Here is a 25733-nt window from a genome sequence, read left to right as displayed (position 1 = left end):
TATTACCCTCCGTGGATGCTGTCTGACCTGCTGAGCTCCTCCAGCATTTTGTGTGTGTTATCCTGTGTTTCTGGTATCTGTAGAATCTCTTGTGTTTACGTTGTGATATCTGTTGCTTTGTGGCAGCAATACAGCCGACTAGAATCGGTTACAATAAGAAATATTAAAAAAAGTAAACAATGCAAAAGTAGAGCAAAATAGTGCCATGAGTTCATAGACCTTTCAGAAATCTGCTGATGAAGGGGAAGAAGCTGTTCCTAAAATGTTGAGAAAGAGTCTCCAGCACTCCTACCCAATTGAAAAGTGGAATGAACTTTCTACCACAGAGACACAAGCTCTCAACCAAACCACAGCTGACATTGCAATATCTGTCGAACTCTACATGTAACTTTAATTGCATTCCTTTGTGCCACTCCTATAAAACAAAATTACATCACCAATATCTATTTGTAGTTGAAGTTGACTGGCCCAGCCCAGCAAATCTAATTATGTCAAATCTTGTTGCTGATCAGCTTGCTATTTCCTTCCACAGGTTGGAACACTTACACTCAGTGGCCACTTTATTAGGTACACCCGTACACCTGCTCATTAATGCAAATATCTAATTATGCGGCAGCAACTTGTTGCATAAAAGCCTGCAGACATGAGCAAGAGATTCATCTGTTGTTCAGACTAAACATCAGAATGGGGATGAAGTGTGGTCTAAGTGACTTTGACTGTGAAATGATTGTTGGTGCCAGATGGGGTGGCTTGAGTATCTCAGATTAGCATCTCGGTATCTCAGGCATTAGCGGCGGACCAATCGTTTAAGAGAGAGAGAGAGTTCCGCACAGGTCGGGGAGAAAAGTCTGAAAAAGGAGCATTTTGTGGGGCTCGATTCATAAGCGGCGGACCAATTGATTTGAAGAGAAAGAGAGCTTCACACAGGTCGGAGAGAAGAGTTTAAAAAAGGAGCATCTCATGGGGCTCAGCACAGTGGGTATGACTGCAAGGCCAGTTTTCTCTTCTGGGTGTCAGAAGTGGTATGTCCGGGAGATTTCCAGTCTCCCTGATGGCCGCATCTGTGCCAGGTGCATCGAGCCGCAGCTCCTTAGAGATCAGGTTAGGGAACTTGAGCTGCAGCGGAAGAGGGAAGGGACGGCGTCAGGTAGTGGAGAGCACCCCTGTGGTTGACCCCCTTAACAATAAGCAAGGCTTACAAATCTGATTGAATTCTTTGAAGAAGTAACAAAACACATTGATGAAGGTAGAACAGTGGATGTAGTGTATATGGATTTCAGTAAGGCATTTGATAAGGTTCCCCTTGCAAGGCTCCTTCAGAAAGTAAGGAGGCATAGGACCCAAGGAGACCTTGCCCACAGAAGATAAAGAGTGGTTGTAGATGGTTCGTATTCTGCATGGAAGTGGGTGACCAGTGGTGTTCTGCAGGGTTCTGTTCTGGGACCTCTCCTCTTTGTGATTTTTATAACTGACCTGGATGAAAAAGTAGAAAGGTGGGTTAGTAAGTTTGCTGATGACACAAAGGTTGGGGGTGTTGTGGATAGTCTGTAGAGTTGTCAGAGGTTACAGCGGGGCATCAATAGGATGCAGAACTGGGCTGAGAAGTGGCAGATGGACTTCAACCCAGATAAGTGTGAAGTGGTTCATTTTGGTAGGTCCAATTTGAAATCCAATGAGTGGCAGATCTCTGGGTAAAGCGCCTTGTTAATGAGAGAGATCATAGGAAAATGAACAGACATTAAGTCAAATAATCACTCAATTTTTATATTTATTAGTATTTTTGAAATGTATTGCACTGTACTATTACTGCAAAACAACAAATTTCATGACATATGTGATGGATACTAAAGCTGATCTGATTGTGATGCTGAACTGGCCTATCCCATACTTACACTTGATTAAATGTGGATTCTGGAAGACAAAGGTACCTGCTGATTAATATGGTTGTAAATTACCATGTGGAGTTAACTGATTTTGAAGATCTTTCAGTGGAATGGATCAGATGCTCCAGAGGTTTGCAAGGTGCTTATGCAACCAAGAGGACAATGTCACTGCCACAAACTTCAAACAGGAGAGTGGTCTCCTCTACATTGGAGAGATCTAAGCACTGGGCTGAACTGGAAGGTTCGGGTGCAGACCGAATCAAGATGGTGGGTGCGAGCTCAATAGCGTATCCAAGTGGCAGGGCTCGGATCTGAGAGTGAGGAACAACACGAGGCTTGGACACCGGGCCACATTGAAAAGGTCAAAGTGCCTACACTGGAGGCAAAGGATTGTCCGGTTGCTCTTGTTGCACTGCGAGGTTTCCTCATCTCTATGCCGAACTGAGGCTGTGGCCTGCAACTACTGGGCTCCTGAATCAGCTGCAGTGATGACTTTGAGGCCATGGACTCTCCCTCATGAAATCCAATTGTCTCCTGTTTTGGTTGTTTGCACAATTAGCTTTTTTTTCCCTGCACATTGGATTTTTGACGGTCTTTCTTTTAATGGGTTATATTGGGCTTATTTGTTTTCTTGCTGCCTGTAAGAAGACGAATCTCAAGGTTGTATAACATATACATACTTCAATAATAAATGTGCCTTGACTTTAACGCAGATTGTGCACTGCTTTGTTGAACTCCTTCACTCTGTCCACCGCAAGAGGCATGATCTCCTGGTGGCCCCCCATTTCAATTCAACTTCCCCTTCCCATTTATCTGTCCACTGCCTCCTCTGCTTCCATGGTACAGGCCAAACTCAAGTTCGAGAAGCCTCACTTCATATTCTGTTTGGGTAACCTTCAACCTAATGGCATGAATGTCGATTTCTTGAACTTCCAATAATTTCTCCCCCTTCCCTCTGTACTCCCCCCCCCCCACCACCTTCTTATTCTGGCTTCTGTCCCCTTCCTTTCCAGTCCTGATGAAGGGTCTTGGCCTGAAAAATCAACTATTAATTCCTCTCCATTGATGCTGTCTGATTTCCCACATACTGTGTGTGTTGTTCAAGATTTCCAGCATCTGCAGAACCTCTTGTGTTTAGGAGCTCTGGAAAGTTTTCATTTCTCCTTAGGACATAGAAGCAGACCATTTATTCCATTGAGTCCATTATGAGTCTCTCAGTGTTCCCATTCCATTAATGACTTCTCTATAACCTATTAACTGTCACACACGTATTGGCAACTGCCACCCCCACCCCCCACACAGATTCAGTTTTGTTCAAAGCAGTTCTGGAGCCACAATAGTTCATGTACTATAACTTAGCACAACTTACTTCCTAGTTTATTATGAGTTATATAGACAATTGCCTCCTGTATAAGTTCAATGCTATTACCATCTACATCAGAGAGTCTGACAGAATCTGCCACTTATATTTGCTTGTAGCACTTCCAGGCAAGGCAAATTACACACATCTACAGTGAAACATCAAAACATACCGTGAAATGCATCGTTTTGCATCGATGGCCATCACAAACTGAGGATTATGCTGGGGGCAGCCTGAAAGTGTCTCCTTGCTTCTGGCGCCAACTTCCTAACCCTAACCTGTACGTCTTTGAACTGTGAGGGGAAACCAGAGCACCCACAGGAAACCCACGTGGTTTGCAGGGAGAACATAAAAACTCCTTACAGACAGCGGCCTGAATTGAACCCTAAATGGGTGACTGCTGGCCTTGTAGGTGATTGTATACCCACATCCCCTTTGTGCCATTGAGATGTTTTAGGAATCACCTGTCTCCAAAAATCTCTGACTGGCACTGTGATTGTAGGCCATAAACTCTTGGTAGCTGCCCAACTACTCAATCAGCTGATTTTGTTATTGCAATTACAAGGTCACTTGTACCATTGGGCCTCAATGGCTGATGTTTCAGAGCACTATACAATGGAGTGTATCTGGGGGTGAATGCTCCTGGGTTATGAATGCCCCATTAATGGACGCCCTCTACATATGACTGAGTTCCCATAGTATTATGAAATTCAGAAGTCTGATGAACATTTGATCCTGAGAGCAGGAGAACTGGTATCATCTCCTCTCCTCCACTTACAGTAATTGTTTTTTTTCTTATTAGTTTTAAGTGCTTTTGATCTCTTTCCTTACAATACTGTGAAGGTATGGTTACCATAGTGAGTTGTGTATCTCTGACTTGAGGACAAAACTGACGTTGTAAAAACAGAACCCATTCGCAATGTGGGTCAGCTCGTGTATGCGAATGCAATTAATATGCAGTGGATGACTGGCTTCATGGCCGTGAACTCACTTTCGTTGAGTTGCGAGCCAGCGCGGATGGAAAGTGTGCAAGGGCCCAGCTGGATTCGAACCTGGGACCACTTGCCCCAAAATCCGGTGCAGATGGCACTTCAGTTCTGAATGTTAGTTGCTTACTTTTATTGCCAGCATGATTTGTTTTTTTTTCTCTCTGCACATTTGCTGTTTGACGGTCCTCTCTTTCTAACGGGTTCTTTTGGGTTTGTTCTGGAGCTGCCTGTAAGGAGACAAATCTCAGAGCTGTATAGAGTGTATATACTTAGATCATAAATGTACTTTGAACTTTGAATCCTGGTTAATTGTGGACAGCCACTTTTTTGGGACAATGCCTGAAGAACAAAAGCTAACCAAGAAAATAGCTGGGATTTCCTTCATTTATTTTGGGTCACTACGGCACTTAATTGAGACAGGAGACTGTTGCTGAACAGTTTCTAACTAGTATCATACACATACGCTTGTGTGGCCGTTGGTCACTACACTGTGCTCAGAGTGAACAGTTTTAAAATAGTATCAGTTGCGTATGCTTGTGTTTTGTTATTCATTGGGACAACTAACGCCGAATTATAAAGCAGTGATTTTTGACACTAGGAAGGCAATGTAGGCAACCCATTATTTGCACGATGTGGCTGCGCAAAATTTGTTCATTTACAGTCAATCAAAAGTGCACGGCAGTATACACAATATGAATCCCCCCATCATTAACTATTAGGAACTAATACACAGTTTTATACTACTGCAGTAATATTGGTCATATTCTTTCTTTCTTTAACAATCTTTTTATTAATTAAAAAAGTACATATATATAAACAGGAGAATTATCTCAAATATCTATTTTGATAATAATTCATATAAAAGGTAAAATAAACATTATTAAGATCATACATAGTATTAATCTAATAGTATATAATAAAAATTTTAAAGTTTAAGAGTAACAAGAAGGGGAGTTTCTTTACTCGAAGAGTGGTACCTGTGTGGAATGAGCTTCCAGTAGAAGTGGTAGAGGCAGGTTCGATATTGTCATTTAAAGCAAAATTGGATAGGTATATGGAAAGGAAAGGAATGGAGGGTTATGGGCTGAGTGCGGGTCAGTGGGACTAGGTGAGAGTAAGCGTTCAGCACAGACTAGAAGGGCTGAGATGGCCTGTTTCCATGGTGTAATTGTTATATGGTTATATGGCTAAAAAATAAGATAATCGATTCTCCTCTTATCATTCCATGAAAAGAAAAAAGGTAAAGAAACTTTTATAATTTTTATATACATAAAAAAGAAAAAAAGGAACTGGGCAGTTCATACTGAGAGTGAAACTTTCTGATCAAATCCAATGTTTTGAGAAAGTTACTGGAAAAGTAATAAATCAAATCATATGAAAATGTATTCTAATTTATTCTGTATTTCATTTAAATTGTAGTTTGTCTTTTTTTAAACTATTTCCATGAAATTTTGGCTGATTAGGATAGCCGCTTAATTTAGCCAAATGTGCCAATTAACCAGAATCCACTGTATTCATTGTTGTACATTTCCGAGGCTTGTGGTGCATCGGGTGGCAACCTTGTGGCTTGATTAGCACTTTTGTCTGTTTTTTTTTAATGAGGCCGAGTTGCTAGCATGATGCTTAACCCAGCACGGATGGAAAACAGGGAACTAGCTGGATTTACACCCAGGACCAATCACCTCAAAGTTCGATGCGAATGCCACTACACACTCGGCTAGAGTGCTGTATATTCATGTTCATATGTAGATGTTCATTGATGATATAGCAATATGCACATGGAGAATTATATTGTTAATATGAGTTTGTTAATTTTTTTTGGAGACAACGGGGTAGTAAATTGTAAACTTAGTAAATTAGTTTATTATTGTCATATGTACCAAGGTACAATGAAAAGCTTATCTTCATACAACTCATATAGATTAATTAATTACAACAGTGCATTGAGGCTGGTCAAGAAAAAACAATTTCAGAATGTAAAGCCCTAGCTCCCTTAATCTCTGATCATAATGAATACTCTCTTAATCCAGGCAGCATCCTGGTAAGGATTTGATTCTGCTGGCTACTTTACCAAGGCAGTGAGGTGTAGACAGAGTCGAAGTTCAAAATAATTTTACTATCAAAGTACTTATATGTCATCATATACAACTCTGATATTCATTTCCTTGTGAGCACACTCAATAAATCCTTAATAGAATAATAACCATAATAGAATCTATGAAAGACCGCATCAGTGAGCAGAAGTTCATGGAGGGGAGGCTGATTTCCATGATGTTCTGAGCCATGTACAAAACCTTCTGTAGCTCCTCACAGTCATGCATAGAGCAGTTTCTGTACCAGTGATGCATCTGGATAGGAAGATTTCTGTGAGTCCATTGATAAAAATTAGTGAAGGTCAAAGAGGAATGGCAGATCTCTACATGCTTGCATTTAATGCAAGTGTATCTAGAAATTGCGATATTACTTTGGACACATTTTTGTAACAGCCCTTGCAGTTAATTGAGTGTTGTTTACTTATGAAAGAAGTTGTTTGTTTATAAAGCTCCCGATATCATACTTGCTTTACTGAACAGTCATATGGAAGTTATGAATACTACAGCACTTTGATGACTTTACCACATGAGGACATCACTGTCACATGGTGTTGGCATCTCTAAAGTGTGTCCAACAGCAGAGTTATTTTTACAATGCTACGTGATAGCAGCAACGTCTGTCTTCCTGACTGATCTCCATAAAGATCACAGGCATCTTCTTACATGTCTGTTAATAGTGTTTGTGAACATGTAGTGTGGTGCTGCAGCAAGTAATGGGATGTCAACAGATAACAGAACAGACAAATTGGAAGCTCTGGCTAGAAGCTGGGCTGGAAATTCAAAAAGCATAGGGAAGGCAGAGAAGCATTTTATGCAAAACAGAGAACTGGCATGAATTATTTTGTCTTTGCATAATAGATAGGTGTGTACTTTAGATACACACTCAGCAGCCAATTTATATCTCCTGTACCAATAAAATGGCCACTGAGTGTATGTTCATGGTCTTCTACTGCTGTAGCCCATCCACTTCAAGATTCAATAGGTTGTGTATTCAGAGATGCTTGTCTACACCCCACTGTTGTAACTTGTGGTAATTTGACTTAATGTCTGATCTTTCACCTCTGGCCTCTCTCGTTAAAAAGGCATGGTTATTTGAATTACCGTCACTTTCTCGTCAGTTTGAATTAGTCTGGCCATTCTCCTCTGACCTCTCACATTAACAAAGCACTTTCACCCACAGAATTGCTGCTCAGTGAATGTTTTCTTTGCTCTTTTGCACCCTTCTCTGTAAACCCTAGAGACTGCTGTGCACGAAAATCCCAGGAGATCCGCAGTTTCTGAGATAATCAAATGACTCCATCAAGGATCAACAATCATTCCATGGTCAAAGTCACTTAGATCACATTTCTTTCCCATTCTGATGTTTGATTTGACAACAACTGAACCTCTTGACCATGTCTGCATGCTTTTATGTTTTGAGTTACTGCCATATGATTGGCTGATTAGATGGTGCAGCCCCTGCTCTCATCAGGTAAGCTGTCTCCTCTGTCACAACACATTATCTCCCATGGTAAACCAGACAATGTCATGTGTGCAGTTCTTTGCTGAGTGGATATCATTCAATGAGCATGTGATCTCAAGTCCCCCAGGCAATGTAACTATAGCTTTCTCTTTTCATTTTTTTCCCCTTGGAAAAACAGATGTAGCTCTTTCACTCACTCAGCATTTCTGCCCAATGAATAGCTGAGCAAGTAAGGGCTTTGGTACAATACTTGATCTGCTCAATGAGCTGATCCCAGTCAGTGGTGGTTTAGAGAGTCACGAGGCCTCCCCTATTTGAGAAGGGGAGAGGGCTATCAGGTCCCTCCCCCACTGCTCATACATCAACAACTCTTGCTGGAAATGGAGCACATGCATGCGTTGCATGAGGACACGATCAGTTTTGGCTGTGATGTCTGTAAAGGTTGAGCCTGCCAACATTCACTGTTAAGGATCAAAGGTGACTAAAACGGGAGAAGCATCAGAAGGTGACTGGCAGCAGAGTCAACAGCGGAGGTTGGATCAGTGAGAATAACTAATGTGGGTACTGATTGGGTAGATACCATCACCTAAGATGCACCAATCCGTTAATTTTAATAAACCTTTATTTATTCTCTGCTCAATTAAGTTACATGTTTTTGGTCAGCCCATTCGACTCAATAAACCTGTAGTTTCCTAGTCAGCCTCTTCCTCTGAGGCCTATTTTCAATTTTATAACTGTTGTATTTATTGAATTTTCTTCCATAGTTTTTTTTAGAAACATAGCTGAGCGGCCCTAACTGACTGGAAAATTTCACCTCACAAGGGTTGCAGACTATGTACCACTTGCATAACCTTTCCATGGAGGTACTATTTACAAATACTTGTGTTATAAATGGAGATAATGACAGCTGGGGCCTGTCCTCTGTGAATAGTGATAAAGTTCACTATGTGGAGGGTACTGTGTCGGTTGGTAGGATACCAGATTTTCCCCTCCAGAGGACTCCATGCCTGAGTCTTTAATCCAACCCACACCTGTTTGATGAAATACGTTGTCAGGAAATCCTAGCAGAGTGAATGTTGGTGGGTGCCACAGTAGCGTAGCCATTACCTCGACACCACAGCACTATTACAGCTCAGGGTGTCAGAGATTGGAGTTCAATTCCGACATCGTCTGCAAGGAATTTGTACGTTCTCCCTGTGGCCACGTGGCACTCCTCCAGATTCCTCCCGCAATCCAAAGATGTACCAGTTAGGCAGTTAATTGACCATTGCAAATTGTCCTGTGATTAGGCTAGGGTTAAGTAGGTGGGTTGTTGGGCGATGCAACTCGTTGGGCCTGATCTGAGCTGTATCTCTAAATAAAATATCTAAAAAATTTGCATTAATGAGTAGGTGTGCAGATGTGCCGAAGAAAGTGGCCACTGTGTGTTCTTATTTCGGAACAGGTTAGGTTTGCTTGGTGAAGTTGTCTTATCCCAAATGGTTTAATTGTGGAGTTTCTTTTGTGTAGCCGATGCTGGTGATCTGTCTATTAGCTTGGTCTAGAAAGGCTGGACAGAGTGAATGTGGAGAGGATGCTTCAAGTTGTGGGAGAGTCTAGAACCATAGGGCATGGCCTCAGAATAGAAGGATGGTCAGATATGAGGAGGAATTTCTTTAGCCAGAGGGCGGTGAGTCTGTGGAATTCATTGCCACAGGTGGCTGCGGAGGCCAAGTTAACAGGTATATTTAAAGTGTGGTTGATAGTTCTTGATTAGTAAGAGTCAAACGTTACTGGGAGAATGCAGGAGAATGGGGTTGAGCTGAGGTGGATCGGTTCTTGATTAATCAGGGCTCATTGCTGTTGATCACTTTTTATTTTTCGCACAATTTAGAGGGAAATTGAAAATTATTTGTAGGATATACTGTACATTATAACCTATGCTTCCTCAACCAGTAATTCTTCATGTAACCTGTTGTTCTTGAGGTAGTAAATCTGTGGAATTCATCGCCACAGATCCTTGCCACTCTCTGTAAGGAGTGTGTGGTTCTCACTGTGACCGTATGTGTTTCCTCTGGGTGCTCTGGTTTCCTCCCACATTCCAAACAGGTACCAGTTAGTAGGTTAGTTGGTCATTGTAAAATTGTTCCATGATTAGACTAGGGTTAAATCAGGGCTTGCTGGGTGGCACAGCTCAAAGGGCTGAAAGAGTTAGGCAGGTTCTGCAGTAGCAAGGGTGTCAAAGGTTACAGGATGAAGGCAGAAGAATGAGATTTGCTTTACTTGTCACATGTATGTCAAAACGTACAGTGATATGCGTCAATGGCCAACACAATCTGAGAAAGTGCTGGCAGCAGCCCACAAGAGTTGCTGTTTCTTTGCCAACATAGCACGCTGTCTCCCTTTCTCTTCCACACAACGATAATAGTACTCAGAAATGATCAGAGCTTTAAATCATAAACACTGCACACACTGAAAATCCAGAGCAACACACACAAAACGCCAGAGGAACTCAGACGGTCAGGCAGCATCTATGGAAATTAACAAGCGGTTGATGTTTTGGGCTGAGACCCTATTATTATTCTATTAGTAAAATGAAAAGGTGTGTGTGTACCTTGATGTTCATGATTTCCCCTGAGATGAACTCAATTCAATTCCTCGCTGATGTCGCTGATTGAAACGTTGCGGGAGACTGAGACATCAAGACAGCTGTCGAAGGCCTCTGGACTCAAGCAGGATCTCCCAGTGGCCACACATTTTAATTCCACATCCCATTCTTATTCTGGTACATCAATCCATGGCCTCCTCTACTGTTGAGATGAAGCCACACTCAGGTTGGAGGAACAACACTTTATATTCTGTCTGGGTAGCTTCCAACCTGATGGTATGAACATTGATTTCTATAACTTCCATTAATGCCCCTCCCCCTTCTTACCTCATTGCTAATTTTTAATTAAAATGTTTTTTCTCTCTCTTTCCCTCTCACAATAACTCCTTGCCTGTTCTCCATCTTCCTCTGGTGCTCCCCTCCCCCTTTCTTTCTTCCAAGGCCTTCTGTCCTACGGTACTCCTTCTCCAGCCTTGTATCCCTTTTGCCAATCAACTTCCCAGCTCTTAGCTTCATCCCTCCCCCTCCTGTCTTCTCCTATCGTTTCGGATTTCCCCCTCCCCCTCCCACTTTTAAATGCAGGAAATATTGGGGTTTCTAGATCTATTTTTAAAGCGCGATTCAGAAAATGTAGTAGCATAATACTTGAAATGATACTGTTATCTGTTATTATCTAAATAATAACTAGGCTTTTGGAAGAGAGTGTTCCCATATTGCAAATCATGACTCTAAATTACATTTTTATTGGTACATGGTGAAATTTTAAATTATAACTAAATTTTAATACACTTTCAGTTCTATTTTTAATCTAAACAAACAATATTTATTGGATTCCTATGTTAGCGCTTTACCTGTTTATCTCTGAATCAGTGTTTCCATCGCCTTGAATGGGTTGCTTCACTTGCTGCTGCCTATGTCGTTGTTGCTGCCTCTTGCCAAACCTACACTGGAATTGGACCAAGGTTCACAGTGTTCTGGATTCTAACCAACTGAGCTAATAGAATGGATCAGAACCTGGGAAAAGGCAGGCGATGAATACATCAAGGTTCAGCCAATGCCTGCACAATGCAACAATACACTGGACAACAAATATTTAATAAGTGTTGCTTCCTCAGAAACTTTTTTGCTTATGATAGACTACTTGAAGATGAACACAAATATAATTTCAGAATACTTGTATCACGTAGGAATTTGGAGAAATAACAAATTAGCTTTTATTAAATATAATGTGTTCGATTGCATAATGGTGCTGATGCTTTGCAGTAGTTCAACTAAGTTAAAAATATTTTGTTAATGATTTTCATTTATACTCAGTGTCTGAGGCTTCTCGCTAAAGTGTCCAACAATAATTCGCCAGCATTGATGGACTCCAGTTGCCCTGATATCTTTTCTCCATGACCGCAATGTCCTGTTGAAACCTTTCACCGTGCTCATCACTAACAGCACCAAAATTTGCAGGGAAGAAGTCTAAATGGGAATGCAGAAAATGAATCTTTGGTGACATATTGCATTTCATGGTTTTATATTCTTGAAGCATGCTTTCAACCAGGTGCATGTAGTTTGGTGCTCTGTAGATGCCGAGAAAAATTTCAACAACTTCCTTGAATGCCTTCCATGTGATTTTCTCCGGACCCACTAGAAATTCTTCAAATTTCCTGTCATTGATGACCCATTTGATTTGTGGACCAACAAAAATGCTTTCCTAAATCTTGGCATCAGTTATTCTGGGAAGCATCTGTCTCAAAAATCAAAATCCTTCATAGAAATTTTTGTGCCTGGTGATAGCAAATTCCATCCTTACAGTCCTGAACTCAATAATTATTACTAAAACCTGTCCTGCCATGCAGCAGCTGTGCTGCCTAAGCATGCCTGGACAAGATAGGAAACTTTCCAGCTTGCATTGTAGGCAACATTTTAATTGACTTGAATTATGAATTAAAATAATAAACATAAGTTTATTGAAAAAAAGATGCATGATAGGGAAATTTCATGGTGATTTTCATGATTAGTAGCCCAAAATTCATAAGATACACCTAAAGGTATTCAGGAAGCAAAATCTTTGTTGTCCAGTAATTATTAACCAAGTTATTAAGTATAAATTATTATCAATAATTTATTAATTATTAATAATCAAGTGTGAAGCAGTTTTCCTCTGTTCTTTGGCTGGGTTCCTGTCTGTCTCCTTAGCCTTGCACATATTCAGTTGCTATTTCCTTCATCCTATCCATCTCTCTCCTCTTCTCTGCAATTTAAAACTTCCTTTTCTCTCCCCATGTAACATACATTAAATGCTAGGAGAATTCAGTAGCATCTATGGACAGGAATAAACAAACAATGTTTAGGGTCAAGGCAGTTCATCGGGACTGGAAAGGAAGGGGGAAGAACCCAGAATCGGAAGGTAGTGCGAGGGGAAAGAGTACAAGCTGGAGGGTGAGAAGTGAGACCGGGTGAGAAGGAAGGTGGGTGGGTGGGGGAGGGAGGAAATGAAGTAAGAAGCTGGGAGGTTAAGTTCTGAAGATTAGAGGAATCTGATAGGATAGGAGAGTGGAGCATGGGAGAAAGGGAAGGAGGAGGGACACCAGAGGCATTGATGGGCAGATGAAGAGAAGAGGTTTGAGGGGAGCCAGAATGGGGAATGTAGAGAGAGAAAGGGAGATGGGAGAAATTACCGGAAGGTAGAGAAATCAGTGTTCATGCCATTAGATTGGTGCTCAGATGGAATATTAAGTGTTGCTCCCCCAACCTGATTTTAGCAATTGAGGAGGAATGGGAATGGGGAGCGGAATTGAAATAGGTGGCCACCAGAAAAAACTGCCTTTTGAAGACTTCTCTCTGGGTTCTGGTTTCAGGTCTTTAACCTGAAACATTTGCTCTGTTTCCCTTCAACAGTTTCTACCTGCCCTGCAGAGTGTTCCCAGCACTTTGCTTGTTTTCAGATTTCTGGCATCTGCAGTTTTTAAATAAAAATATTAACCCATACTGGAAAAGCTTTGAAAATCATTTGCTTCATCTTTCTATTTCACCACTCAAATCACACTGTACAATTTTTTTTCAAAAGTGTTGCTTCCTCAGAATTTTTTTATATATGATAGATGACTTAAAGCTGAACACAAATATGATTCCAAATTCATGTAGGAATTTGCAGAAACAAGAAAATAACTAAGTATAATGCATTGAATTGCCTAATGGTGTTGACACTTTGCAATCGTTCATCTAAGCTGAAAATGTTTTGTTGATTATTTTTGTTTTGTACTCAGTGTCTGAGGCTTTTTGCTTAAGTGTTCAACAATAATCAGCCAGGGTTGATGGATTCCAGTTGCCCTGATACTGTTTCTCCATGACTGCAAAGTCCTGGTGAAACCTTCCACCGTACTCATTATGGGCAGCACCAAGATTTGCAGGGAAGAAGTCTAAATGGGGATGTAGAAAATGAATCTTTAGTGACATGTTGCACTTCATAGTTTTGTATGCTTGAAGCATGTTGTCAACCAGTTGCATGTAGTTTGGTGCTCTGTAGTTGCCAAGAAAATTTTCAACATCATCCTTGCATGCCTTCCATATGATTTTCTCTGGTCCCACTCGAAGTTCTTCATGACTACATGACAGAAAGATAAAGCAAATAAAACAGTGCCTTCTTTTATGTCTTTTTGAATGATTTTCAACCTCACTGAATGTTTCCATCTAGCATGCTCGAATTTATACTGACTGGACGAACCTGTCCTGTCCATGGCTACTGTTTCAAAGTTCAATGTAAATTTATTATCAAAGCACATAACCTATATGCCCTGAAATTAATTTTCCTGCAGGCATTCACAGTAGAACAAGCAATACAAAATAATCAGTGACATGCTACACAAAATGCTGACAACTAATGTGCAAAGGAAGGGGAAAAGTTCAAAAAACAACTTAAATAAATAATACTGAGAACATGTGTTGTAGAGTCCTTGAAAGTTGGTCCATAGGTTGTGCAATCTGGGTAGTTCACAACCCCTTTGAATGTACACTGTCTGGGTGAGTGCAAGCAGAATGTGTGCAATTTCTCCAGCGTGTGCAGCCCCTCTGATTTGTTGCAACCCCTCTACGCGTGTGCAACTTCCCTGGGTGATTGAAATTGAATTGGTTTTATATTGTCATATGTACGAGATAGTGAAAAGCTTGTTGTGCACACTGTTCCTAGAAACATAGAAAATAGGTGCAGGAGTAGGCCATTTGGCCCTTTGAGCCTGCACCGCCATTCAGTATGATCATGGCTGATCATCCAACTCAGAACCCTGTACCTGCTTTCTCTCCATACACCCTGATCCCTTTAGCCACAAGGGCCCTATCTAACTCCCTCTTAAATACAGGCAATGAACCGGCCTCAACTGTTTCCTGTGGCAGAGAATTCCACAGATTCACCACTCTCTGTGTGAACACCACACGCTGTTCCTACAGATCAAATCATTACAATTGAGGTGAAATACGTTAAGATAATAGCAAGAGCAGAATAAAGCTACAAAGTGCAATTTCTGTGGATGTTTGCAGCTCCTCACTGAGTGTGAGCAACCCTCATGCATGAATGCAGTCTCCCAGGGTGATTGCTCACACGGCCGGAGTCCATCTCAAACGTGTTGTCACGAACGCCAGACATTCCAGAGCCAGCAGCGGGCCGCGCCCCCTCTTACGTCGCCAATGACCTGCCCGCACGAAGTGACGTCAGACCGCCGCCCCCGGGCCGCCCACTGACGTCACGGACAGGGCCGAGTGCGCCCGCGCGAGCCGCCCTTGTTCCCGGCATTGAGGCGGCGGGTCGGCGCAGGAGCCTCCGGTTCGAGGAGGAGAACGTGGCGCCTGCTAGGTCATGTCAGAGTAAACCATGTCTCAGCGGGAGACTCTGCTACACCTCTTCGCCGGAGGGTGAGTAAGCCGGCTCCCCGAAGCCCCCGTTCGCCGCCATCCTGCTTTTGGTTGCCGGGGAGATGAAGACGGCAGGAATGGGGGAGGGGTTGGGAATGGGGAATGAATGGTGGGCTTGTAGGTGGGGGAGAGAGCGGCATTTCCCCCCCTCCCTCCCTGGAATCTGAATGGGAATGTTCTAGAAGCCGTACAAGTGTCGTGAAATGAAGGGTTTAGGATGTGGAAGCGTAGGGGAGGGCAGCGTGATCAGACTGAATGGCGGGGCAGGCGTGAGGAGCCGCTTCCTATTTTCCCCACTCCCCATCCGTTCCTCTGAGGGTCACAAGGCTGTCAGTTGCTCCTGACTCTCCTGCCACAGGCACTGATTTGGAAAGCAAATGGTTTCTTGGTTTTTTTCTTTAGAGTGAGTTTTACTAGGATGCAGTTATGTAAGGTAGCAATTTTGTGAGATTGCACCTGAGGTATTCTATTCTCTAAAAATAAATATGATCCAGTTGATCCCTACAAAACTTGTAGGGAAAAAAAATCACATTGATTCCTGCTGTCGCATGAGAGGATAAAGATCATTATTTAAATATTAGAAGAAAGAGAGCCTTGTATAATTCTTGCAAGACTCCTGCCGAAGGGTTTCAACCCGAAACGTCGATTGTACTTTTTTTTTCTCCATCGATGCTCCCTGGCTTGCGGAGTCCCTCCAGCATTTTGTGTGTGTTGCTTGGATTTCCAGCATCTGCAGATTTTCTCTTGCATGTAAAATTCTTAGTGTTTATGAAACTGGATGCAGAGAGGATCTTTTCTCAGGCATATGGGCCTAGATTCTGGGTCACTGTCGCCGAATAAGGGATAGATTATCTTCAAATTGATGAGAAGAGATTTCTTTATGTAGACTAGAGGATGATAAGCTTTGCGATTCTCTATCCCAAGTAGCTGTTAAGTTGTTCAAACCAGGTTGATAAATTTTTGGGTTTTTATGAATTTGAGGGATATTGGAATAGATAATACCCAGATGCAGTTTTGATATAGAAGATTTTGATGAAATGCAGAGCAGGCTTATGTTAATTAACCCCTAACCTAATTTCATTGTAACTTCTTGACAATAAATGTCTACAAAATTACTTGTATGAAAAATTGGAAAGAGTACAATGTACTCCCATGCAGTTAGATATTCTAATATCAGTCATTTAAAAAAAAATCTGGCCTGTAATAATGATACTAGAAGTTTTGTTTTTTTTTCTAGTTTGGTGTGTACATTTGCTAACTTGGTTGGTTCAGAAATGAGGCTGATAGATTACATAGTCCCATTTGCAGTTCCCCAGAATAGCAAACAGCTTTTGAACTTGTGCCAGCTCTCTAGTTCAGTAATGTAAGTGTGATGTGATTGCAAGGCTAAGATTTCATACTGTATTAGTCAGCTGATTGCCATCCACTTCAATTTTCTTGTAAACTGCATGGCTTCATTGCATAACTCATAAAAAAAGTGAACTGTAATTATCATCTTTAATAATAAGTAAATTGGTTTTCTTTTAGTCGAACCTTGTTGGGTTTGTGTTCTGTGCTACATGTCTCTTAGGAAATATATTGGAAATGGAGTATATGGTAACTTAACTGGATTATCCTGACGTTAATGTTTATCTACTGGAGAATTTTTTTCCACTGAGTTGTTTTGCTTTCTCATGGCTAAGCTTCTTAAGGATGTTTTGCTATTTTCAGTCCACCTTCCGGCTTTAATTATGATAGTGATTGTACTGCAGTGGGTTGGAAAGGGAGTCCCGTGCCTCCTGGCAGGGTTTTTGGTGGGGGTTGCACTTAAGGGCGGCACTCGGCTAAGTTTCAGGAAGCAAGTCCTGGGTTAAGGTAGGGCAGTTAAGGGAAGGTTTACAGCATTGGCTCCTGAAATTGTCCTGTGATTAAGCAAGGCTGGGCGGTGCAGCAAGTTGGACCAGAAGAGCTTCTTTTGTGCTGAATCTCTAAATAATCTAATGATCTGGACGAATTTCTTCATTTAGAAGGTTGTGTATCACTGGAAGTATCTATTGTAGAGAGATAGGAATGCTCTGTTGTAGAGTATGTGTCTGAGAGTGGAAGTCTGGGAATGATATACTTTTTATATCCAGTGGATTTGAGAGATGAAGGAAATGGATGTGTTGGTCATGATCTTAAGTGGTGAAATGAGCTCAAAAGACCATGTTGTAGCGATGTACTACATACAGAGCTAGTCGTTTCGAGACTAGTTTGTTCAGACTTCGCGGCGCTGGCATTTAATCCCTAGCGCCTGCCCTCTCCGGGCGGAAATGACATCAGAGGTGCATTACCAAAGTCTCCCCCACGTGCTGGCTATTTGTGAGCTGGTTCACCTACGCAGAAAATGGGTCGCTACATAACCCCCCCCCCCCCCCCCCAAGAACCGGCGAGACACCCCCCAATGTCCACAGTCTGGATCAGCCTCTGCGCCGCGGTGCCTGAACCTTGACCGGCTGCGCCAAGTCCACATGGGCTGGTTTGAGTCGGTCCACTGTGAAAACCTCCTCTTTCCCCCCAATGTCCAGAACGTACGTGGACCCGTTGTTGTTCATCACCTTGAACAGCCCCTCGTACGGCCGCTGCAGCGGGGCCCAGTGTCCGCCCCTTCGTACAAACACAAACTTGCAGTTCTGCAGGTCTTTGGGTACATGAGTCGGGGTCCGTCCGTGCTGTGAAGTCGGTACGGGGGCCAGGTTGCCGAGCCTTTCACGTAGTTTGCCCAGGACTGCTGCGGGTTCTTCCTCTTGCCCCCTTGGGGCTGGTATGAACTCTCCTGGGATGGTCAGGGGCGCGCCGTACACCAATTTGGCCGACGAGGCATGCAGATCCTCTTTGGGCGCTGTGCGAATTCCAAGCAGGACCCAGGGAAGCTCGTCCACCCAGTTAGGTCTTCTCAGGCGGGCCATGAGAACCGACTTCAAGTGATGGTGGAAACACACCACTAGTCCATTCGACTGTGGGTGGTAGGCAGTAGTGTGGTGTAGCTGCATTCCCAACAGGCTGGAGGTGAACTGGGCACTTCTGTCGGAGGTAATGTGGGCCGGTACCCCGAAACATGCTATCCAGGTTGCAATCAGTGCTTGGGCGCAGGAATCGGTAGATGTGTTAGTGAGCGGGACCGCCTCTGGCCATCTCGTGAACTGGTCTACCATAGTTAGGAGGTACCGCGCTCCTTGGGACACTGGTAGGGGGCCTACGATATCCACATGAATGTGGTCGAACCTCCAGTGGGTGGGTTCGAACTGCTGCGGCGGGGCTTTAGTGTGCTGCTGCACCTTGGCTGTTTGGCACTGTGTGCACATTCTGGCCCATTCACTGACCTGCTTGCGAAGTCCGTGCCACGCAAACTTGCTGGAGACCAGCCGGATGGTTGTCCTGATAGATGGGTGCACCAAACCGTGTATGGAGTCGAAAACTCGCCGCCTCCAGGCTGCCGGGACGATGGGGTGAGGTTGGCCAGTAGCCACGTCGCACAGGAGGGTCCTCTCACCTGGGCCTACGAGAAAGTCCTGCAGCTGCAAACTCGAGACTGCGGTCCTGTAGCTGGGCATCTCATCGTCTGCCTGCTGCATAGTCCACGCCCAGGGACAGGGCCTGGACAGCTGGTCTGGAGAGTGTGTCTGCCACGACGTTGTCCTTTCCCGAGACATGCTGGATGTCCGTCGTGCTCTGGGAGATGTAGGACAGATGTCGCTGCTGGCGAGTCGACCAGGGATTGGGCACCTTTGTGAATGCGAAGGTCAACGGTTTGTGGTCCATGAACGCGGTGAACGGCCTGCCTTCTAAGAAGTACCTGAAATGCTGGATTGCCAGATACAGTGCCAACAGCTCCCGGTCGAAAGCACTGTATTTGAATTCGGGTGGTCGTAGGTGCTTGCTGAAGAACGCTAGGGGTTGCCAGCGCTCCTCAATGAGCTGCTCCAGCACCCACCGACTGCTGTGTCGGATGCGTCCACCATGAGGGCGGTCAGAACATCCATTCTGGGGTGCACCAGCATCGCGGCATCTGCCAAGGCTTCCTTGGCTTTAACGAAAGCTGCCGCGGCCTCCTTGTCCCAAGTAATGTCCTTGCCTTTACCCGACATCAAGGTGTACAAAGGGCACATGATACAGGCTGCTGAGGGGAGGAAACGGTGGTAGAAGTTCACCATACCAACGAACTCCTGCAGGCCTTTGACCGTGTTGGGCCGGGCAAAGTGGCGGATCGCGTCTACCTTGGTGGGCAGAGGTGTTGCCCCGTCTTTGGTAATCCTGTGGCCCAGGAAGTCGATGGTATCGAGACCGAACTGGCATTTGGCCGTGTTGATCGTGAGGCCAAAATCACTCAGGCGGGAGTAGAGCTGGCGGAGGTGGGACAGATGCTCCTGGCAACTACTGCTGGCTATAAGGATGTCATCCAAATAGATGAACGAAAAGTCCAGGTCGCGTCCCACTGCATCCCTTAGCCGCTGGAACGTCTGTGTGGCATTCTTCAGGCTGAACGGCATTCGGAGGAACTGGGATTTGATGGCATCCCTGGACGAGGTCTACTTTGGGAAAGATTCTTGCCCTGTGCAGGTTTGCTGCAAAGTCCTGTATGTGCGGCATGGGGTAGCGGTCTGCAGTTGTAGCCTCGTTCAGTCTGCAGTAGTCGCCGCATGGTCTCCAACCCCCGGCGGCTTTGGGCACCATGTGCAGGGGCGAGACCTATGGGCTGTCGGACCTCCGTATGATCCCCAATTCCTCCATCCTCTTGAACACCTCCTTCACCAGGTGGAGCTTTTCCAGGGGGAGCCTTCTTGTGGGCATGGAGGGGTGGTCCCTTGGTCGGGATGTGGTGCTGAACCCCATGCCTGGGCATGGCTGGCTGCCATGAACTGCGATGCCAGAATCAATGGAAAGTCCACCAGGATTCTGGTGAATTCGTTGTCCGACAGTGTGATGGAGTCCAGGTGAGGGGCCGGCAACTTGGCTTCACCCAGGTAGAACGTCTGGAAAGTCTCGGCATGTACCAGTCTTTTCCCTTGCAAGTCGACCAGCAGGCTGTGAGCTGGCAAGAAATCCGCCCCCAGGAGTGGTTGGGCTACCGCAGCCAGTGTGAAGTCCCACGTGAACTGGCTGGCGCCGAACTGCAGCTGCACTGTGCGGGTGCCGTAGGTCCGTACTGTGCTGCTGTTTGTGGCCCTTGGTGGGTCCTGGCTTCCTGTTGCGGGTGTCGTACCCCGTCGGGGGCAAGATGTTGATTTCCGCTCCGGTGTCGACCAAGAAATGGTGTCCTGACTGTTTGTCCCAGATGTACAAGAGGCTGTAAAGGCGGCCAGCCGCCATAGTCATTAGCGGCAGCTGGATCCTTGCAGGGCGGGCAACAATGGCGGGCTTTTGTGCCCCACCGCAGGTGGTAGAAACACCACTGTTCACTGGCCTCCTCACTCCTGCCTCTGTGTTGTGTGCGCCCCCCTGCTGGGCCTGGTCTGGCCCACTGTTGGGCGCGTGGCCTGGTAACCTGATCGACAGATGCCACGCTCTCCCTCTTGGCTTTCTACAGCACGGCTGTCCGGGCCGCAACCTTCCGGTGGTCGCTGAAATCTGCGTCGGCCAGCAGCATATGTATGTCCTCGGGCAGTTGCTCTAGAAACGCTTGCTCGAACATGAGGCACGGCTTGTGTCCATCAGCCAGGGCCAGCATCTCATTCATCAATGCTGACGGCAGCCTGTCTTCCAAACCGTCCTGGTGAAGCAGGCGGACACCCCGCTCATGTCGTGAGAGGCCAAAGGTCCCAATGAGCAGCGCTTTGAATGCTTCATATTTGCCTTCTTATGGGGGCGACTGTATGAAATCCGCAACCTGGGCGGCCGTCTCCTGGTCAAGGGCGCTCACCACGTGGTAGTAACGTGTAGAATCAGAAGATATCTGCCAAATCTGGAACTGGGCTTCTGCTTGGCTAAATGACATGCTTGGTCGCAGCATTCAGGAAGTCGGTAGTTTTAGTGAAACTGCGTGAACAGATGAAGAGTTGGTCATCTTTGGTCCAAATCCCGTTTGGACCGTCGGGGTCACCAATGTAGCGATGTACTACGTACAGAGCTAGAGACAACACACAGTCGGTAAGTCGTTTCGAGACTAGTTTATTCAAACCTCGCGGCGTTGGCTTTTAATCCCTAGTGCCCGCCCTCTCCGGGAGGAAATGACATCAGAGGTGCATTACCAAAGTCTCTCCCCCCCCCCTCCCCCCCACGTGTTGGCTATTTGTGAGCCGGTTCGCCTGCGCAGAAAATGGGTTGCCACAATGTCCATTTTTTATTGTCAATAACACCTTTTAATTATGCAGTGACTTTAATGTGGCTGGATTTACAAGATACCGTAAATTCCGGACTATAAGCCGCTACTTTTTTCCCACGCTTTGAACACTGCGGCCTATACAACGGTGCGGCTAATGCATGTTTTTTTTCATGCCGCCAAAAACATTTTGCCTCGTAACAGTAGACCAATAAAAAACAGTAGTTCACAGAGGTCCAATGAAATTGTACGATAAATCAAGCGCACTTTCACAATTAAATTATTGTAAATCAGTCATTTGTACTCACCCTCATCAACATGGAAAACACTCGAAGAAAAGCATATGATGCAGCTTTTAAGTTAAAGGCGATCAATCTGGCGGTTGAAGAAGGAAATCGAGCTGCTGCACATAATCTTGGCATAAATGAATCGATGTTGAGACGGTGGAGACGCCAGCGTGAAGAACTGAGTCAATGCAAAAAGATGACAAAAGCTTTCAGAGGTAATCATAGCAGATGGCCCGAACTTGAAAACTTTCTTGAAGACTGGGTTAACACATAGAGAGCAGGCGGCCGCGGTGTTTCCACCGTGCAGATCAGACTGAAGGCTAAAGCAATCACCACCAAAATGAAAATCGAAGATTTTAGAGGTGGGCCATTGTGGTGTTTTAGATTTATGAGACGAAAAGGCCTGTCTGTCAGGGTACACACGACTCTGTGTCAGCAGCTCCCTCCCGACCACGAGGAAAAGCTTGCTAACTTCTGCACATTCACTCAAACAAAGATAGCGGAGAATTCCATCGGGCCAGATGATATCATAAATATGGATATAGTACCTTTGACGTTTGACCTGCCTCTCACTCGGACTGTTAATAAAAAAGGTGACTCGTCCATCACACTGAAAACAAGTGGCCATGAGAGAACGCATTTTACTTGTGTTCTGAGCTGCACAGCATCCGGACTAAAGCTTCCACCGATGGTGATTTTTAAGCGGCTGACAATGAAAGTTCAGTGAAAGCTGCCATCAAGAGTACAAACTCAATTCCAGCTGTGATTCCTGGGGGCACCACGAAGTATTTGCAGCCACTGGACATCAGCGTGAACCGGGCATTTAAAGTGGCGCTGCGCGTTGAGTGGGAGGCTTGGATGACGAGCGGCGAGAAATCCTTTACCAAAACAGGACGCATGCGAAGAGCATCTTTAACTCAAGTCTGCCAGTGGATCCTAAATGCGTGGAGCCGTGTCACAACATCCACCATCACCAGCGGGTTTCGAAAGGCTGTACTGCTGCGTGATGAAGAGGACCGCATGCGCTCAAGTGAGAGCGACAACGGAGAGACTGAAGTGAGTGACGAGATCCTGAGGTTATTCAATTCGGACACTGAAGAAGAGGACTTTGATGGTTTTAGTGCGCAGGAGGAAGATGAAGAAGGCGATCAATAACTTTTCCTGGTAGGCTGCAGTATATATATTTTTTACCAGTCGTTAGGAGATATTGGAATGTTGTTCGTGCACTGTTCGAAAAAAAGCATTTGCAATATATATTTGTTTATGTTACCATACAGATTTAATTAAAAGTTAAAAAATCCTCACGTGTAATATCTTTCTGTGTAAATATCTCATATTACAACGTGGGACACCTGCGGCTTAAAATCCGGTGCGGCCTGTACAAGTACAAAATTGATTTTCTTTCTAAAATTAGAGCGTGCGGCTTTTAATCAGGTGCGCTCTGTAGTCCGGAATCTACGGTACTTCATGACAAAAACTGGCCCAATGTAACACAAGTTTTATGAGCAGGAACATCGTTATAATGTGCCTTTTATAGATGTGGAGTCCATTTGAGAAGTGGAAAGGGAATTCCAGAGTTAGAACCATAGAACATTACAGCACAGAAACAGACCATTTGGCCCTTCTTGGCTGTGCCGAACTATTTTTTTGCCTAGTCCCACTGACCTGCACCTGGCCCATATCCCTCCATGCACCTCTCATCCATGTACCTGTCCAAGTTTTTCTTAAATGTTAAAAGTGAGCCTGCATTTACCACTTCACATTGAAGACGTGGCTACTAATGATGTCATGGTTAAATTCAGATATGATCAAGAGGTCAAAATTAATAGAGCACAGATATATTCTAATAATATAAGGATAGAGAAGATTATGGCCTAATTCTGCTCCCATATCTTATGGTCTATTATAATTGAACCATGGACAAATTTGGAAAAACTTTTTTTTAAATTGAAAGCACTGATTGAGTTGGGGTAAGGATAGGTAGCGAAGTGTAATTATGATTGTGTACATAAACATATGAGCAGTTAACTGTGTGTAAAAGAGTGCATAGCTTTACCTTGAAGAAGAGAACCATAATTGTTCTCAGTAGTATTAAGTATCTATGAGAGCTTGTTGTGCACAAATTGACATGCTTCCTGCCATGGTGATACTTCACTAGTATTTAAATAGGATGTTCTCACATTATGGAATAAATAAGACTATTTATGGTAGTTGCAATCCATTGTTATTTGCAGAGTTTAGGTGCAGGAACTCATTAACTTCCTTTACATGGCAGTGGATCATACCTGAGATACTCAAGGTCACATTATTGTGAAAACAAGGCAAAGCTGAAATGTTGCATAATCATGCTGCGTCGTCGGTTGAAATGTAAAGCTATTGATATTTGATATTTGATTGGTGGTTCTTTGTTTGCTATTACAAATGACAAGGTCCACTGAATAAGTAGTCAGAAAACTTTACAACTTTGCAGAACTTATCTTCTTTTCACGATTATTTAATGTAATATACCAAGGGATGGTCATAGAAGCTGTCATATTTGTAGTACACAACTAATTTCTTGGAATGTGGTGTTACTCTTGACACCATTAGAGGGTCTTGGCCCGAAACATGGACTCTTTTTATTTCCATGGATACTGCCTGGCTCCTGAGTTCCTCTAGCGTTTTGTTTGTGCAACATTTGAAGCTCAACTGTCTCGACAGTGAGATAGAAAAAGTGACCTACGCAGTGTTTTGTTTCATTTGCACGGTTCCTTTGGAATCGCCCGACGATTCATGTAAAAGGCTGTACAGAGCACAGTGCTTTGTAGAATGTTATAAATCTAATATAGATCATGGCTTCAAAGCCTTTAATATAGCTTACAATAGCGCTAACATTGAATAACCTTAAATGTGTAAAACAGGTACCATTTAATACATAGAATTAAAAATTATTTTGTACATTTTGTTTACTGAGATAATGATTCAAACTGAAATAGTTGTTGTGTAATGTTGGTCTAAAATTTGTTGTTAGTTCTTTTGCATATTTTATTACAAAAGAACCTTTGAAGATATGGTTCCGAGCTAGCATAGCTATTTGAAACATCTAGAAGGGTAAAAGTTGCATATCCTGTTGTCAAGTATGTAGCAATTTCTTTGAGGATATTTATCAGTAATTTAAATCATTTGCAGTCTTTACAAGAGTGATGGTGAATTTATTGTCCAGTATATGCCACCTTTAATGTAGCAAAATCTCTTAAAGCCAAGTTTTATATGCCAATTTCCAAACAAAATTATGTTGAGCCACTTATTAGGACAGATATGAAATACTTGGGTATTAAGGAGAAAGATTTAGGAATAAAATTCCAGAGCTTTGATCCTTGGCAGTTGAAGATATTACTGCTGTGGTGGCACAGGCTGCAGTGCCTTCAACTTGCATCAGAACTTGTTTTCTCTATCGTTATTATTTTTTCATTTTTTTTTCACAATATAGATGACCATTTAGCTGATTGAGTCTGTGCCCGTCCTCAGTACATGCCCACAAGTCCCATTTCCCTGTGTGTTATTTTCTCTCATGTGCCCTTTAGTTACCCACTGAAACCAGGGGCTTTTTACAGTAGCCAATTAACACACTGCCCTGCTTTAAGTTGCAGGAGGAAACTGGTGTTTGCTACGAGCCAAATAATGTGGTTACAGGGAGAATGTGTAAACTCCATAGTCTCAGTGTCTGAGGTTAGAATCAAACTGTGAGGCTGCTGCTCAGCTGGGCAAGGGAATGAGAAACAAGGCAATCAAAGGCTCAAACAAAGTACCACAATGTGAAGAAATGCCTATGGCACAAACTTATGACTTGATCTGGAAAGAAGAAAGCTTGCTAATGGATTTTAGATGCTGTAATCATGGTCATCTTTGGGAAAAACAGA

General features: G+C 43.8%; 1 protein-coding gene and 1 long non-coding RNA gene across 3 annotated transcripts in view; one reads left to right on the top strand and one right to left on the bottom strand.

Annotated features, from left to right (window-relative positions):
- Positions 1–5174: 5174 nt before the first annotated feature.
- LOC132381951 (uncharacterized) lies at positions 5175–11315 on the bottom strand. Of its 2 annotated transcripts, none has more exons than XR_009508150.1 (3): positions 11226–11315; positions 10381–10576; positions 5175–6596 (listed from the first exon to the last, which is right to left on the bottom strand). It is a non-coding gene; the product is annotated as an uncharacterized LOC132381951 (long non-coding RNA). The 2 variants fall into 2 exon arrangements; XR_009508149.1 differs by having other exon boundaries at positions 10381–10644; positions 11226–11304.
- A 3782-nt stretch (positions 11316–15097) lies between these two features.
- slc25a33 (solute carrier family 25 member 33) overlaps positions 15098–25733 on the top strand; it is a 35954-nt gene continuing 25318 nt past the window's right edge. The window contains exon 1 of the mRNA XM_059952283.1: positions 15098–15270. Coding sequence (XP_059808266.1) covers positions 15230–15270 — 41 coding nt within the window. The 5' untranslated portion in view covers positions 15098–15229. The remainder of the gene's footprint in view (positions 15271–25733) is intronic.

The sequence above is a fragment of the Hypanus sabinus genome, chromosome 27, assembly GCF_030144855.1.
Source record: "Hypanus sabinus isolate sHypSab1 chromosome 27, sHypSab1.hap1, whole genome shotgun sequence".
In the NCBI taxonomy this organism is placed as follows: Eukaryota; Metazoa; Chordata; class Chondrichthyes; order Myliobatiformes; family Dasyatidae; genus Hypanus; species Hypanus sabinus.
This window is presented reverse-complemented; position numbering and strand designations above follow the sequence as displayed.